Below are 11,865 nucleotides of genomic sequence, written 5' to 3' on the forward strand. Positions count from 1 at the left end.
GGTGCTCGACACAGGGGCTACACACCATATGACAGCTGATCTGGATCATTTGACACTTATTACTCCTTTTGAAGGCACTGACAGGATCACAGTGGGCAATGAAGAAGGTTTACCTGTAGCCAATACTGGTTCGGGTTCTCTTTTAACTTCTTCCAAACCTTTAACCCTTCAAATGGTTTTACATGTTCCTCAATTAGCAGCTAGTTTATTATCTGTGTATAGACTATGCAAAGATAATCACTGCTATGTTATACTTGATGAATTTGGTTTCTGGGTGCAGGACAAGGCAACAAAGAAAGTTCTACTGAGAGGAAGGAGTAGTAGTAGTGGCTTGTATTACATTCCTCAGCAGCAGTTTTTCAACTATTCTCAGCTAGTAAATAATACACCTCAAGCTCTTTTGGGACAACTTGTGACGACTTCAATTTGGCATCAACGACTTGGGCATCCTACTAATGAAGTTCAGTTGAAAATGTTGAAGGAGTCTCAGATATCTGTCTCTTTAGATAATAGTCCACAGTTATGTTCAGCTTGTATTAGGGGTAAGATGACTAGACAACCATTTCATTCTCACTGTAATAAGTCTAGTGTTCCTTTTGAGAAAGTGCATACTGATGTATGGGGACCTTCACCCACTGTATCTCTTGAAGGTTACAGATATTATGTAATCTTTGTAGATGAATGCACAAGGTTCACTTGGATCTTTCCTCTTGTTAATAAATCTGATGTCTATTCTGTGTTTGTTAAGTTTCATGCATTTGTTATAAATCATTTCAAATGCAATATTAAAACACTGCAATCTGATGGCGGAGGAGAGTATATGAGTAGGTTGTTTAAACAATTTCTGGATACAAATGGGATATTACATCTTGTCTCTTGTCCTTATACCCCTCAACAGAATGGGTTGGCAGAATGGAAACACAGGCATATTATTGAGACTACTGTGACATTATTGAGTGCTGCAGGGTTACCTCAACAGTTTTGGTTTCATGCTTGTAGTCATGCAGTGTTTTTGATTAATAGAATGCCTTGCCAAAACTTAGAAATGGTGTCTCCCTATGTTAAATTGTTTGCCCAATCACCATCTCTGAGTTCCTTAAAGATTTTTGGTACTGCAGTCTATCCCTACTTAAGACCTTATAATGTCAATAAGTTACAAGCTCGAAGTGATGAATGTGTGTTTTTGGGCTACTCTATTGGATATAAGGGAGTGTTGTGCTATAATCGGAATACACAAAGGTTATTGTTATCAAGGCATGTCATCCATGATGAGAATGTGTTTCCTTTTAAGAAGTCTCATTCTTCTGTCCATATTTCTTCACCGGTTGTTTCCTCACAGCAAGAGTTACCAAGAATGAGATATATTGTGGTTCCTAATTCCTCTACCCCAACAAGAGAAGAAATTGGTGGAAATGATCAATCTGTGGATATGCATTCTATGGCATCTCAATCTTCCAGTCTCTCTTCAAGTCCAGTTCTGCATTCTTCATCAGATATACAAGCTACTACACTACATCCCTCTCCTTCTTCCTCTCAAGTGTTGCCTGTCCTTGATCTTGACCAAAATCAGGTATCTTCATCTCCTGTTATACATACTTCTTCTGAGCATAATATGGTTACACGTTTAAAAAGTGGAGTCCTGCAGCGAAAAGACTACTCTGCTTATTATGCTTCTGCCTCAAATACTTCTGTTGATAATGATGTGATGTTTTGTGGATTCACTGCGATTCTTAACATTCATGATTCACTAGAACCTTCTCATTATAAACAAGCTGTTCTTTCTGAGGATTGGAGGAATGCTATGAAGGAAGAATTTGTGTCTTTACAAAAACAAGGTACTTGGGAGCTCGTACCACCTCCGGTTGACAGAAATGTCATAGGGAGCAAATGGGTGTACAAGATCAAGAAGGATCAAGATGGCAAAGTGTCCAGATATAAGGCACGTTTAGTTGCTCAGGGTTATAGTCAGGAACAAGGATTGGACTATGTAACACCCGCCCCCTAATTATAAAGATTTATGTTTGTAATTACCCCTAAATGTTTTAAATATATCTATTTCATCCTTTTTGTCTACCAAATCAGGATCCAAAGCATTGGATCCTTTTTCCTTCTAAATCTGCCACGTGGCAGCCCCCCCAAACAATTTCTCTTTCTTCTCTCTTTTCCCCCGTGAACTCCCTTCTTTCTTCTTCTTTTCTGTTTTTCTTTTCTTTCTTCATGTCTCTCCCTCTCGGCTCTCTCTCATCTCTCACTTCTCTCCCTCTTCTCTGCACCGTGCACACACGCACGCACCCATCTCCCCGCGCGAGGAAGCCCATCACCCTTCATCATCTCGTCCTGCTCTCTCTCCCTCTCGTTTCTGTGAACTCGGCGAAAAACCCGGAAAGGAACTCCGGCGGATTTTTGTATTTTCCGGTTAGGTAAGCCCCTAATTCTCTCTTTTTGTCCTTGATTCTTGCGAGATTGAGGTTTAATTGGAGTTAATTCGTGATTTTTGGAGGTTATGGGACGAAATCGAAGCCGGGTGTAAGCACACCCAACTCCGGCAACCTCGGGGGTTTTTCCGGCCATCTCCGGCCATTCCACGACGAAATGAAGGTATAGAAATACTCCCCTCGTCTTGCTCTTCGTTTTGGTACCTAGATCGAAGTCTAGGGTTGTGTGTGGAAGTCGGCCGGAGTTGTGAAGCTCCGGTGGTGGTGCTCCGGCGAGGCCAGGCCTCCCAGGCCGGTTCCTGTAGCAAGAGGGCCTTAGGCCCGTGTGGTGAGGCCAGCCCAATCCAACCCATTTCCTTTTATTTGTTTTCATTTAATTATTTTGTTAAGACCAAAGGCCATCGGGCCGTTTATGTTTAGGGTCTGTGGCCCATGACCCAACCCAAAAACCTTTTAAGGTTTTTGTTTATTTTATTTTCTGTTTTAGGAATTTAGGGCCCTTTGGGCCATTTTCTGTTAAGGGGCTGAAAGCCCTTTTCCTCAAAACCCTTTTCAGCCCTTTTCAGCCCAACCCAATTCAAAGCCCAATTGACTTTGACCTCTGACCAGTTGACTGTTGACCTGGTCAACGGTCAACGGTCAGAGTTGACTTTGACTTTGATCGGTCAACGATCAACGTTGACTTTTTGAGTTGACTTTTTGGGGTTTCGTCCAAGACCTCTCCTAGGCTAAATTCGACGTTCCGAATCCGTTTCCAACGTCCGTTTTCCCAAATTCAATTGCTATTATATAGTTTTATTAATTGTACCCTTTATGTGCTTAGGGGCAATATTTGTGACGTTTCCATGATTGCTAGTTTGCGTGGCTCTTCGGCGGCTAAGTATTTGTGAGTGGACCCCTTCAAAAGCATGTTTTAACAATAGAAATGCATACATGAAAATCATGATTTAATACTTATGTTTTATGAAATACTTTATGAGATAGTATGCTTACTGAGGCTAGATTGAATTATTACTATTTTTCCTATAACCCATGTTCTTATAGAATATCCGATGGATGACGATATGATATTTAGAACATATTTAGAACACCTCTTTGTAGTATAGATGATGGATGACTTTATACTACGAAGTTGTTTTTCAGTATATATATGTTCAATGGTTTCGTACTTACCTAGTGGTCATTTCCGCTACGGGACGTAGGGATAGATTCCGGTCCGTCCCGGGCGACGGTTTGGTGTTGGCATAGGGCCTGGAGTGTGTTTCCTCTGGCTATTTAGCACAGGGACAGGGAGCCGGCATGGGGCCTGTAGTGTATATTCCTCTGACTGTCCGCTCAGAGACGGGGAGCTGGCATGGGGCCTGCAGGTTATCGGACAATTCACTAGTGTTTATTACTTATACAAGTTATGAATTTGAGATATTGCACAGCATGCTAGGTTTTGGAAAACCTATGTTTAACATTATATATGTGTTTTCATAAAACCTGAGGGTTAGTACGTTGATAATTGTTTTATTATATATATATCAAATTGGTCCACTCATGTTTGTTTTGCGCCCCCTTCAGGACTTAGAATCGAGGCGTACAATCCCGGCATCCAGACACTTCCGCATCGGTATCTTCGAGTCCTCTAGGTGTAGGACCCCATTATGTGTTCATTCAATTTGTTTATGTTAATTCTTCTAATATTCTCGATTAGATGTGTGCTCTGAACACGTTCCTTAAATACATATTCTTTATTCTCTTATATTTATAAGTCTTATCTATCCCTTGTTGTCAGCATTTGCACTCAATAAATGGCTTTCGTCACCCTTCGGGTGTCGGCCAGCACGTGACCATCCCTTTGTCCCTAGGACATCGGGATCGGGGCGTGTCAGACTATGATGAGACTTTTAGTCCGGTAGTAAGACATACAACAGTGAGGCTGGTTTTGTCTCTTGCTGCTATGCAAGGATGGGAATTGCGGCAGTTGGATGTCAAGAACGCTTTTCTTCATGGTGAATTACAAGAAGAAGTTTTTATGAAACAACCTCAGGGTTTTCAAGATCCTCAGCATCCTAATCATGTGTGCAAGCTTCTCAAGTCCTTATATGGTCTTAAACAGGCTCCAAGGGCATGGAATGCCAAGTTTACAAGTTATTTACCTTCTTTAGACTTTCAGTCATCTCATTCAGATCCTAGTTTGTTTGTGAAAGTGTGTGGGAATGATGTAGTGATCTTGTTGTTATATGTGGATGATATCATCATCACAGGTTCTTCATCTTTCCTTATTCAACAAGTGATTGCTGAATTGAGTAGTGCTTTTGATATGAAGGACATGGGCAAGCTTACTTATTTTTTGGGACTTCAAATCACGTACAAAGATAATGGTGATATATTCATTAATCAATCCAAGTATGTGACTGATCTACTCCATAAGGCCGGCATGATAAATTGCAGACCTTGTTCCACTCCAAGTAAACCTCATACTCAATTGCTCAAAGATGAAGGAGAACCATTAGCTGATCCTACAGTTTACAGAAGTTTAGTTGGTGCATTGCAATATCTCACCTTTACACGCCCTGATATTGCATATGCGGTCAACTATGCTTGCCAATTCATGACAACTCCAACTGAAGCTCATTTCTGTCTCGTTAAAAGAATCCTCCGGTATTTGAAGGGTACATGGCAATGTGGATTAACTTACTCTGCTCAAGCCAATATGGATTTATTGGCTTATAGTGATGCTGATTGGGCAGCAGATATAAATACAAGGAGGTCGACTACTGGTTACATTGTTTTTCTGGGCTCAAATCCTGTGTCCTGGCAGTCTAAGAAACAAGGCAGTGTTTCTCGAAGCTCAACGGAGGCTGAATATAAAGCCTTAGCTAATGCAGCAGCGGATGTGGCTTGGATCCGATTAGTTCTTAAGGATCTCCATATGTTTCTTCCTTCAGTACCATTGGTACATTGTGATAATCTGTCTACATTGGCATTGTGTTCTAATCCAGTTTTTCATACTAGGATTAAACACTTAGATACTGATTTTCATTTTGTTCGTGAACGGGTGCAAAAAGGTGATCTGCAGGTACAGTATATTCCCACTGAGGCTCAGATTGCAGATGTCTTAACTAAAGGATTACATAGTCCTCTGTTTGTTCATCATTGTTCCAATCTCCGACTGGGATATCCCAGCTGAGATTGAGGGGGAGTATTAACAATGTATGGGGTATTTGAGTCTTTTCTTATGTATCTATACACATCAGCTAAATGAAGGATATTAGATTACTTAGTCATTAAGTTTGGACAGCTGCTATATAAGGCTGGATAAGGGTGTAATTGTTTAGTTTTTGTTCAGTTAATACAACAACTTCTTTTGCAAGTCACTTTTCTGTCTCGTTCTCTCTTCTTCTCTTTTCTTCTGCGATTTCCATAGTTTCTTGCATTTAAGCTTTTCTGAATGTTTCAATGGCTGAACATGCCATTGTTATGAATGAGAAAGGAAAGAACGAAGCAAACAAGAAAATCCGAGCTAGGTGGTCATGACGAAGTATTTTTATGTCCCGTGCTAGGAAGCATTACTCTTCCCTTTCATTCCAAATTAACAATATGGCCGATACGGTTAACTAGTTTGTGTGCCTCTCCTACTTTTTGTATCCCATTCCCCCGGTTTTTCGGATACGTTTTGATCCTCCTACGCCAAATCTAAATTTGTGAAAAATAACATAATTTATGCGCACTATTTCTCACTTTTTTAATATTCTTGTGTATTTTTAGTTAGGGATTTTATATTAACATCCTACAAAATGTTGAATGCACCCCATATTAAAATATAATATTAAATGACTTATTTACTCTACCATGTAATGACAATTTTGACCTTATTAGGTTTTAAAAAAATAAAGATTTATAAATACACCCCAAATCACTTTTAGCATATTATTTATCTTCTCAACTATCAAACATGTTGATTAAGAAAAATTATTTTTGACGAATGGAACATGAAATCGATGTTTCAGGAGCTTCACATGAGGTAAGACTTCATAGTTTTCATTGTTTTAGTGATTTCGATGACATCGATAATTATTTAATCTTGCGTTTGCTGCATTATTTAAACTTTTATATTCATATTCATCTTTTAGTGTTCATATGGTTAGATTCAATCCCTGAAAATTAAAAATGAGTGTTATAAGAAAAGATATGCTGAAGGTGAAAAAATGTGTCTGCCAAGCCCTATACAAGTGTCCCCTGTCAAAATTTTTCTTTTCCTAAACTATTACGTTAATCTTGATAAATATTACAAATTTTCAGTGAAATTCACAAGTGCTTCTCTTTTTTCTGTTTGCTCATTCATACTCATGTTTAATTTTCTCTTTTAAAATGCTGCTCCATCTTTGAATCCAAACAGATACAAAATGCAATAAATCATAGTTTATTTGTCCAACGACAATATTAAACGGCCATTTTTGTTTCATCAACTAGGCGTTAAAATTCATTAAGCAAAGAGTGAAGGCTTACAATTGGCATGAAGAATACGAATTGATAAATTACTGGTGGAATCAAGCTTTGTAGTCACAGTTCATTTAGTGTTGTAAGGTCCCCTTGTTTTGGTCTGTCGAGAATTGCTTTCAAGATTTTGGCAATGCAAACTTCAGCATGTCTACAGACAGAAGAATTTTGTGGCAGACAGTTTAGCGACCTATAGTTTTGATTTAGATTTAGGTAATTTTTATTTTGATACTCTTCCTTCTTATTCAGTAAGTTTGTTTGGACTCTTGCTTTTAGCCCCGCTTTTCAAACAAAAAAAAGAGAGTGAAGACCAATGTTTTGATACCAGCACACATTTTATTACTGGCTGTAGTAGGTGAAAAACAAAAACAATATTGGCCGGCCACGGATTAGTTATTTTTTTCTTGGCCGGGTTGATCATATCCGTTATCCATGTTGATTTATATCCAATTTTATTGTTTATTTATTTAGTTTTTTCTTCAAATAATAGAAACATGGGATGCAGTTCATAAACTAAAGGTTTAAGAATCAAATTTAAACCTAAATTATTCACGATGTATCAGATTTTCTTTGATTCAAACACAAAAGAAGTCTTTATTTAAAATCGAGGAAGAAACCATCGCACTACGAGGGTCAATATTGGTTTGTTTTTATTAGCTAAGTCATGAAATGACAATAAGTTTTTGTCTGCTAATTTGCTTTGTTTTAATCCCAACCTTATACAAAATAGAGAATTTTAACAAAAAAACTCCTGATACTGTTTACTTTAACGAAAAACCACATTTTTACACTAAAAAGTCAATCATGTTATCATTCACTTTACCTTTTATTTTGTCCTTATCGTTAAAACTCAAAATTTTCAAATTTTTTTCATTAGTTCTCCTTACAAAATAACCATTCACTTTGCAACATTCATAGGCTTTTTTAGACAGATTTTATACGTATACACGCATTCTAAACTACTCTAATTTATGGGAATGATTTGCACTTAAATGCAACCGGACGAACGCGCTTTCTCTTGCCAACTGATCTAATCCAGCTTAACATTCAAACCAGTTAAATAGTGTAGCATGGGGAATAATTAGTAATTTATATGCGTCAAAGTTGAGGGCCAATTCAACCCATTTTTATGGGGGGTTTTGTAATACACATCACAATCCTTAATACCTACCTTGTTTCAATATGGGAGAAAAAAATTATGTTCAATGTCCACGACCGGCCCTTCAGCTTGTCCTTTTATTACCGTCTTCGTTCTCATTGGAACCTATTAAACCAACTTAATCTCCCATCTTAATTCCAACCACTAATTCACTCTTAAACATTTGGAACCTAAACATCTCTCTCTCTCTCTCTCTAAAAAACTGTAGAGATGGGGGACAAGGCAACATTAAGCAAGGCAAGAATGGAGCTTGAAGACATGTACCAAGGCATCCCAGATGAGTCAGTTAACCTAACTTTCCAGGACTTTGCAGAGCTCAAACTACACCAAGTTACATCAGAAAAGAAAAAAAAACCTACTCCATTATTATTGAATCCAATTTCTCAACTCAAATCCACCGCACAAGCATCCTCCCCCTCTCCTTTGACCAAACTCCCCAGCCTTGACTTCAACCGTGCCTTGCAAGCATCCAGAGATAACCACCACAACAACGAAAACAATGTCCCTGTCGGTCCATATGACATTGGTAGTAACAATGATTATAATCATCAGCATATTGATCATCATATGAATAGTCATCATGGTCATCAACGTGAAGTCAACCATGACATGCAGCATGGTCATGGAGGTCACGGTCAATATATGGGTGGTGGCGACCATCATCATAACCATCAGATGCATCATGGGATGCAACATGGTCATGATGGCCATGCAGTTAATAATGGTCATCATATGAGTCTGAATAGTCCTGGTCCCACGTGTAATTCAGGTATGAAGCATGGATTGGAGACTAGCTTGGGGGCTTTTGATCATGATGTGAGTGGTGTGAGCGGTGTGAGCATGGCTTCCATGTACCAGAAAGAGAGAGGAGGAATAAGAAGGCCTGGGATTCCCCACTCTAATATCTGCACCCTTTGCAGTACCTACATCTATATTTTCCGCCACCGTTGCCTGGTACGTGTTATTTGTACAAATTTACAATATCTAATGCTTGGTTTATCTGATAAAATATAGAACACATGTATGGAAATGGCGATGGATCAGATGGTAGTAATTTAATTTTGTGTGCAGGTATGTGGAAGAGTGTATTGTAGACAATGCGTGATTGTAGGGATGGGAGAAATGACAGAAGGTAGAAAATGCATCGAGTGTTTAGGGAGGAGATTCAGCCAAAGGTATGGTCAAGTTAAACTATGATTTAAGTTTTTTTCTACTTAGTTGAATTCCTATCACATACAATTACTAGATATTTAGATTCAAGTCATGAGCTCAACACGATTATTACCTACGAGTAACTTTAAAATGATTAAATTTTCTTATTTTAACCGTTATTGGCATTCTATGAAGATAATCATTTATTTATTCTATAAAGAAATAGATTAGCGAAATTGTACTTTATGATGATTATAAAGTATCAATAACAGTTCTTTTTAAGTTTTTGGCATGTGGAAAGTTTTTATAGAAAATGACCTACTACATGGTTAGGTTTGTGGTGAAAATGTTATTAATTAATTATGTAAATAACATTATGAGACCGAGCTCTTAAGTGCTTAAACACTGCCCTAAATTTACTAATTATTATGTAGTTAGTGGTACTTTCGCTTTCAGTGTTGAAATGCGTCTCAATTAATCTGAGTCCTCTATCTCACTCCCATTAATAAAAAAAAATATCACAAAGAATAATATACCATTTTCATGGATTGTTTTCCACTCCTAAACCATAGATTGGACGATATGGTGTCAAACACTAGAAAAAATGGTAATAGACTAATATATGCTCAAGAAAAACGATGAAAACCATTATAATGTTGAATTTTTTAATACATCAATTGTCATACATGTAACGATAAATTACAAGCAAGCTACACAACTAAAAAACAAACAAGAAAACTGAAAAATAAACAAGGGCCGGCAATGAGGTTGTTCTAACCGACGGGGCCGATAGTAACATATAAATTACAACATATAAAATGTATCGTAGCGTTGCTGTCCTTGGTGTTGAGAGTTGTCCCACATTGGTGAGGGACAAGATTTGTTATGTGCTTATATGGTCTTGAGCTACTCTCCATATAGCCAATTGATTTTATGGTGGAATCAATTTCATCACTTGGTTCTTCATACTTGGTACTTCACAAACGGACAGTGGCCTAATACAAGAAGAAAGAAACTCCACAACAAGATGTTTGGATAAAACAATATTTTTGTCTCATTATTTATTTTATGACACAAGTAAATTGGCTTATAGGTACATACAAAGAGCAGGGAAGTTTAGGTGTTGGTCAAGGTACCCTTCCAGGGTGAAGCAAGCAGAGCTCAAGTGGGCTGAGAAAGGGCCGAGAAGAAGTACCGGCAACGGAGGCTATGGCCGGAGCTCGATGACATCGCCAATATCAAAAAGCCCAGTGACGCCGATGACTCCGAGGACCCCAAACAGAGGCCATGCTAGTGGCCCAAATTCTTTTGTCATGAATAGTTCATCATATTCCCCATATTCACCAAGTCATCGCCACCACCTTCCACTCTAGAGAGTTTGGAGACCACAATTTATCCAACATTCTCAGTTTTCTTATGGTCACTGAATTATTTCCCAAACATTATTCTTCCAGTGGTTGGATTTTTCTTAATTAATTCATCATTATATATATATATATGTATCTTCATTTTGTGTTAACATTTTATAGATATCATATATTACATATAGAGGTGGCAAATCAACCTATTGTGTTGTTAATGGGTACCTGTTAAAATCCGTTTAATTTGAAATCACCATAATATTAAAGGAAAAATTGGTAGTGACGATGATGGTTTAAGGTAAAATCAAACTAAATGGTTGTCCATTAACAATCTAAATGATTGATTTTTCACCTCTAATTCCATAGCCTAGACTTTGCTAGGCTGGGAAATGTGGGCTTTAAAATCCCTGGAGGCAGACAACTTGAAGAAACGAAAGCTTGTAATATATGAGGCATGAGATATGCTATGAGATTAGCAATCAAAAGATAAAATGAAAGTCCTGAGTTAGCACATCTGGTAAGGAAGAGTAGGTAATCATTACAAACAAATTAAGAGATGTTTGAAGTTCAATTCTCTCAAACGCATAACTAAAAAATATTTACGGATAAATCATTACAAAAAGAAGGATGAAATGAATAGAAATTAAAATTAAAATGATTCAACTAAAAAAAGACGTTGCGGGTAACACTTTTTTTTTTTTTGGGCCAAACAATAGAAGAATTGGGGTGGAAGGGAATTTGAAAATGACCTTAGATGCAGAGGTAAATGTTCTTACCATTTGGACTATAAGTCCACATTACAAACCCTAATCCGGATGTGAACAGGATTGAGCAAATAAGGCTATAGTAATCCGTAAAAATTGAGGGAATAAAGTAAGATATATCAAGGAAAAGAGTTAGGTTAACCCAACTTTATTTTATAATGCATTAATAATTTCATGAATTCATACAAGATTTTCTTTTGAAGGACAAACGAATATTATCAAACACAAAGCATGAGGCATAAACAAGCATTGCACTAATTAAAGCTTTCTTGATTTGATCTTGATTGGGAGACCCATGGATGGATATGGCGCTGGGTTAGGTTACGATTTATCGGTTCCTCAAGGTGCAACTTTGACCACTTAAAACATTTTCACCAAATTGTGGATTGTAACAAGTCACTATATATAAAAAAAAAAGTCTTTCAGTCATAACGAAAGTCGTGATCGAAAGTACAAAACGTTGTGACTAAAATATTTAGTCACAAAAAAACTCTGTAATTGGATTG

At 37.6% G+C, this 11,865-nt stretch overlaps 2 protein-coding genes and 1 long non-coding RNA gene across 3 annotated transcripts; all 3 read left to right on the top strand.

The window, feature by feature from the left end:
• Window positions 1-2,074: 2,074 nt before the first annotated feature.
• On the top strand, window positions 2,075-4,201 carry LOC126588729 (uncharacterized). The gene is made up of 3 exons (XR_007611576.1): window positions 2,075-2,420; window positions 2,501-3,321; window positions 4,002-4,201. It is a non-coding gene; the product is annotated as an uncharacterized LOC126588729 (long non-coding RNA).
• Window positions 4,202-4,380: 179 nt separating this feature from the next.
• LOC126589315 (uncharacterized mitochondrial protein AtMg00810-like) lies at window positions 4,381-5,613 on the top strand. The gene has a single exon (XM_050254581.1). The coding sequence runs from the start codon at window positions 4,381-4,383 to the stop codon at window positions 5,611-5,613; it is 1,233 nt and encodes a 410-aa protein (XP_050110538.1).
• A 2,650-nt stretch (window positions 5,614-8,263) lies between these two features.
• LOC126591315 (uncharacterized) lies at window positions 8,264-10,728 on the top strand. The gene is made up of 3 exons (XM_050256966.1): window positions 8,264-9,036; window positions 9,154-9,257; window positions 10,328-10,728. The coding sequence occupies exons 1-3, from the start codon at window positions 8,293-8,295 to the stop codon at window positions 10,605-10,607; spliced, it is 1,128 nt and encodes a 375-aa protein (XP_050112923.1). The 5' UTR covers window positions 8,264-8,292; the 3' UTR covers window positions 10,608-10,728.
• Window positions 10,729-11,865: the final 1,137 nt, after the last annotated feature.

The sequence above is a fragment of the Malus sylvestris genome, chromosome 11 (assembly GCF_916048215.2).
Source record: "Malus sylvestris chromosome 11, drMalSylv7.2, whole genome shotgun sequence".
Classification (NCBI taxonomy): domain Eukaryota; kingdom Viridiplantae; phylum Streptophyta; class Magnoliopsida; order Rosales; family Rosaceae; genus Malus; species Malus sylvestris.

Bases quoted from the DNA above. Each gene is read 5' to 3' on its own strand.
- LOC126589315 (XM_050254581.1), top strand. From the start codon at position 4,381: ATGCAAGGATGGGAATTGCGGCAGTTGGATGTCAAGAACGCTTTTCTT.
- LOC126591315 (XM_050256966.1), top strand. From the start codon at position 8,293: ATGGGGGACAAGGCAACATTAAGCAAGGCAAGAATGGAGCTTGAAGAC. The intron at 9,037-9,153 runs GTACGTGTTATT...TTTTGTGTGCAG, and splicing joins TTTTCCGCCACCGTTGCCTG to GTATGTGGAAGAGTGTATTG. The intron at 9,258-10,327 runs GTATGGTCAAGT...ATTGGCTTATAG, and splicing joins GGGAGGAGATTCAGCCAAAG to GTACATACAAAGAGCAGGGA.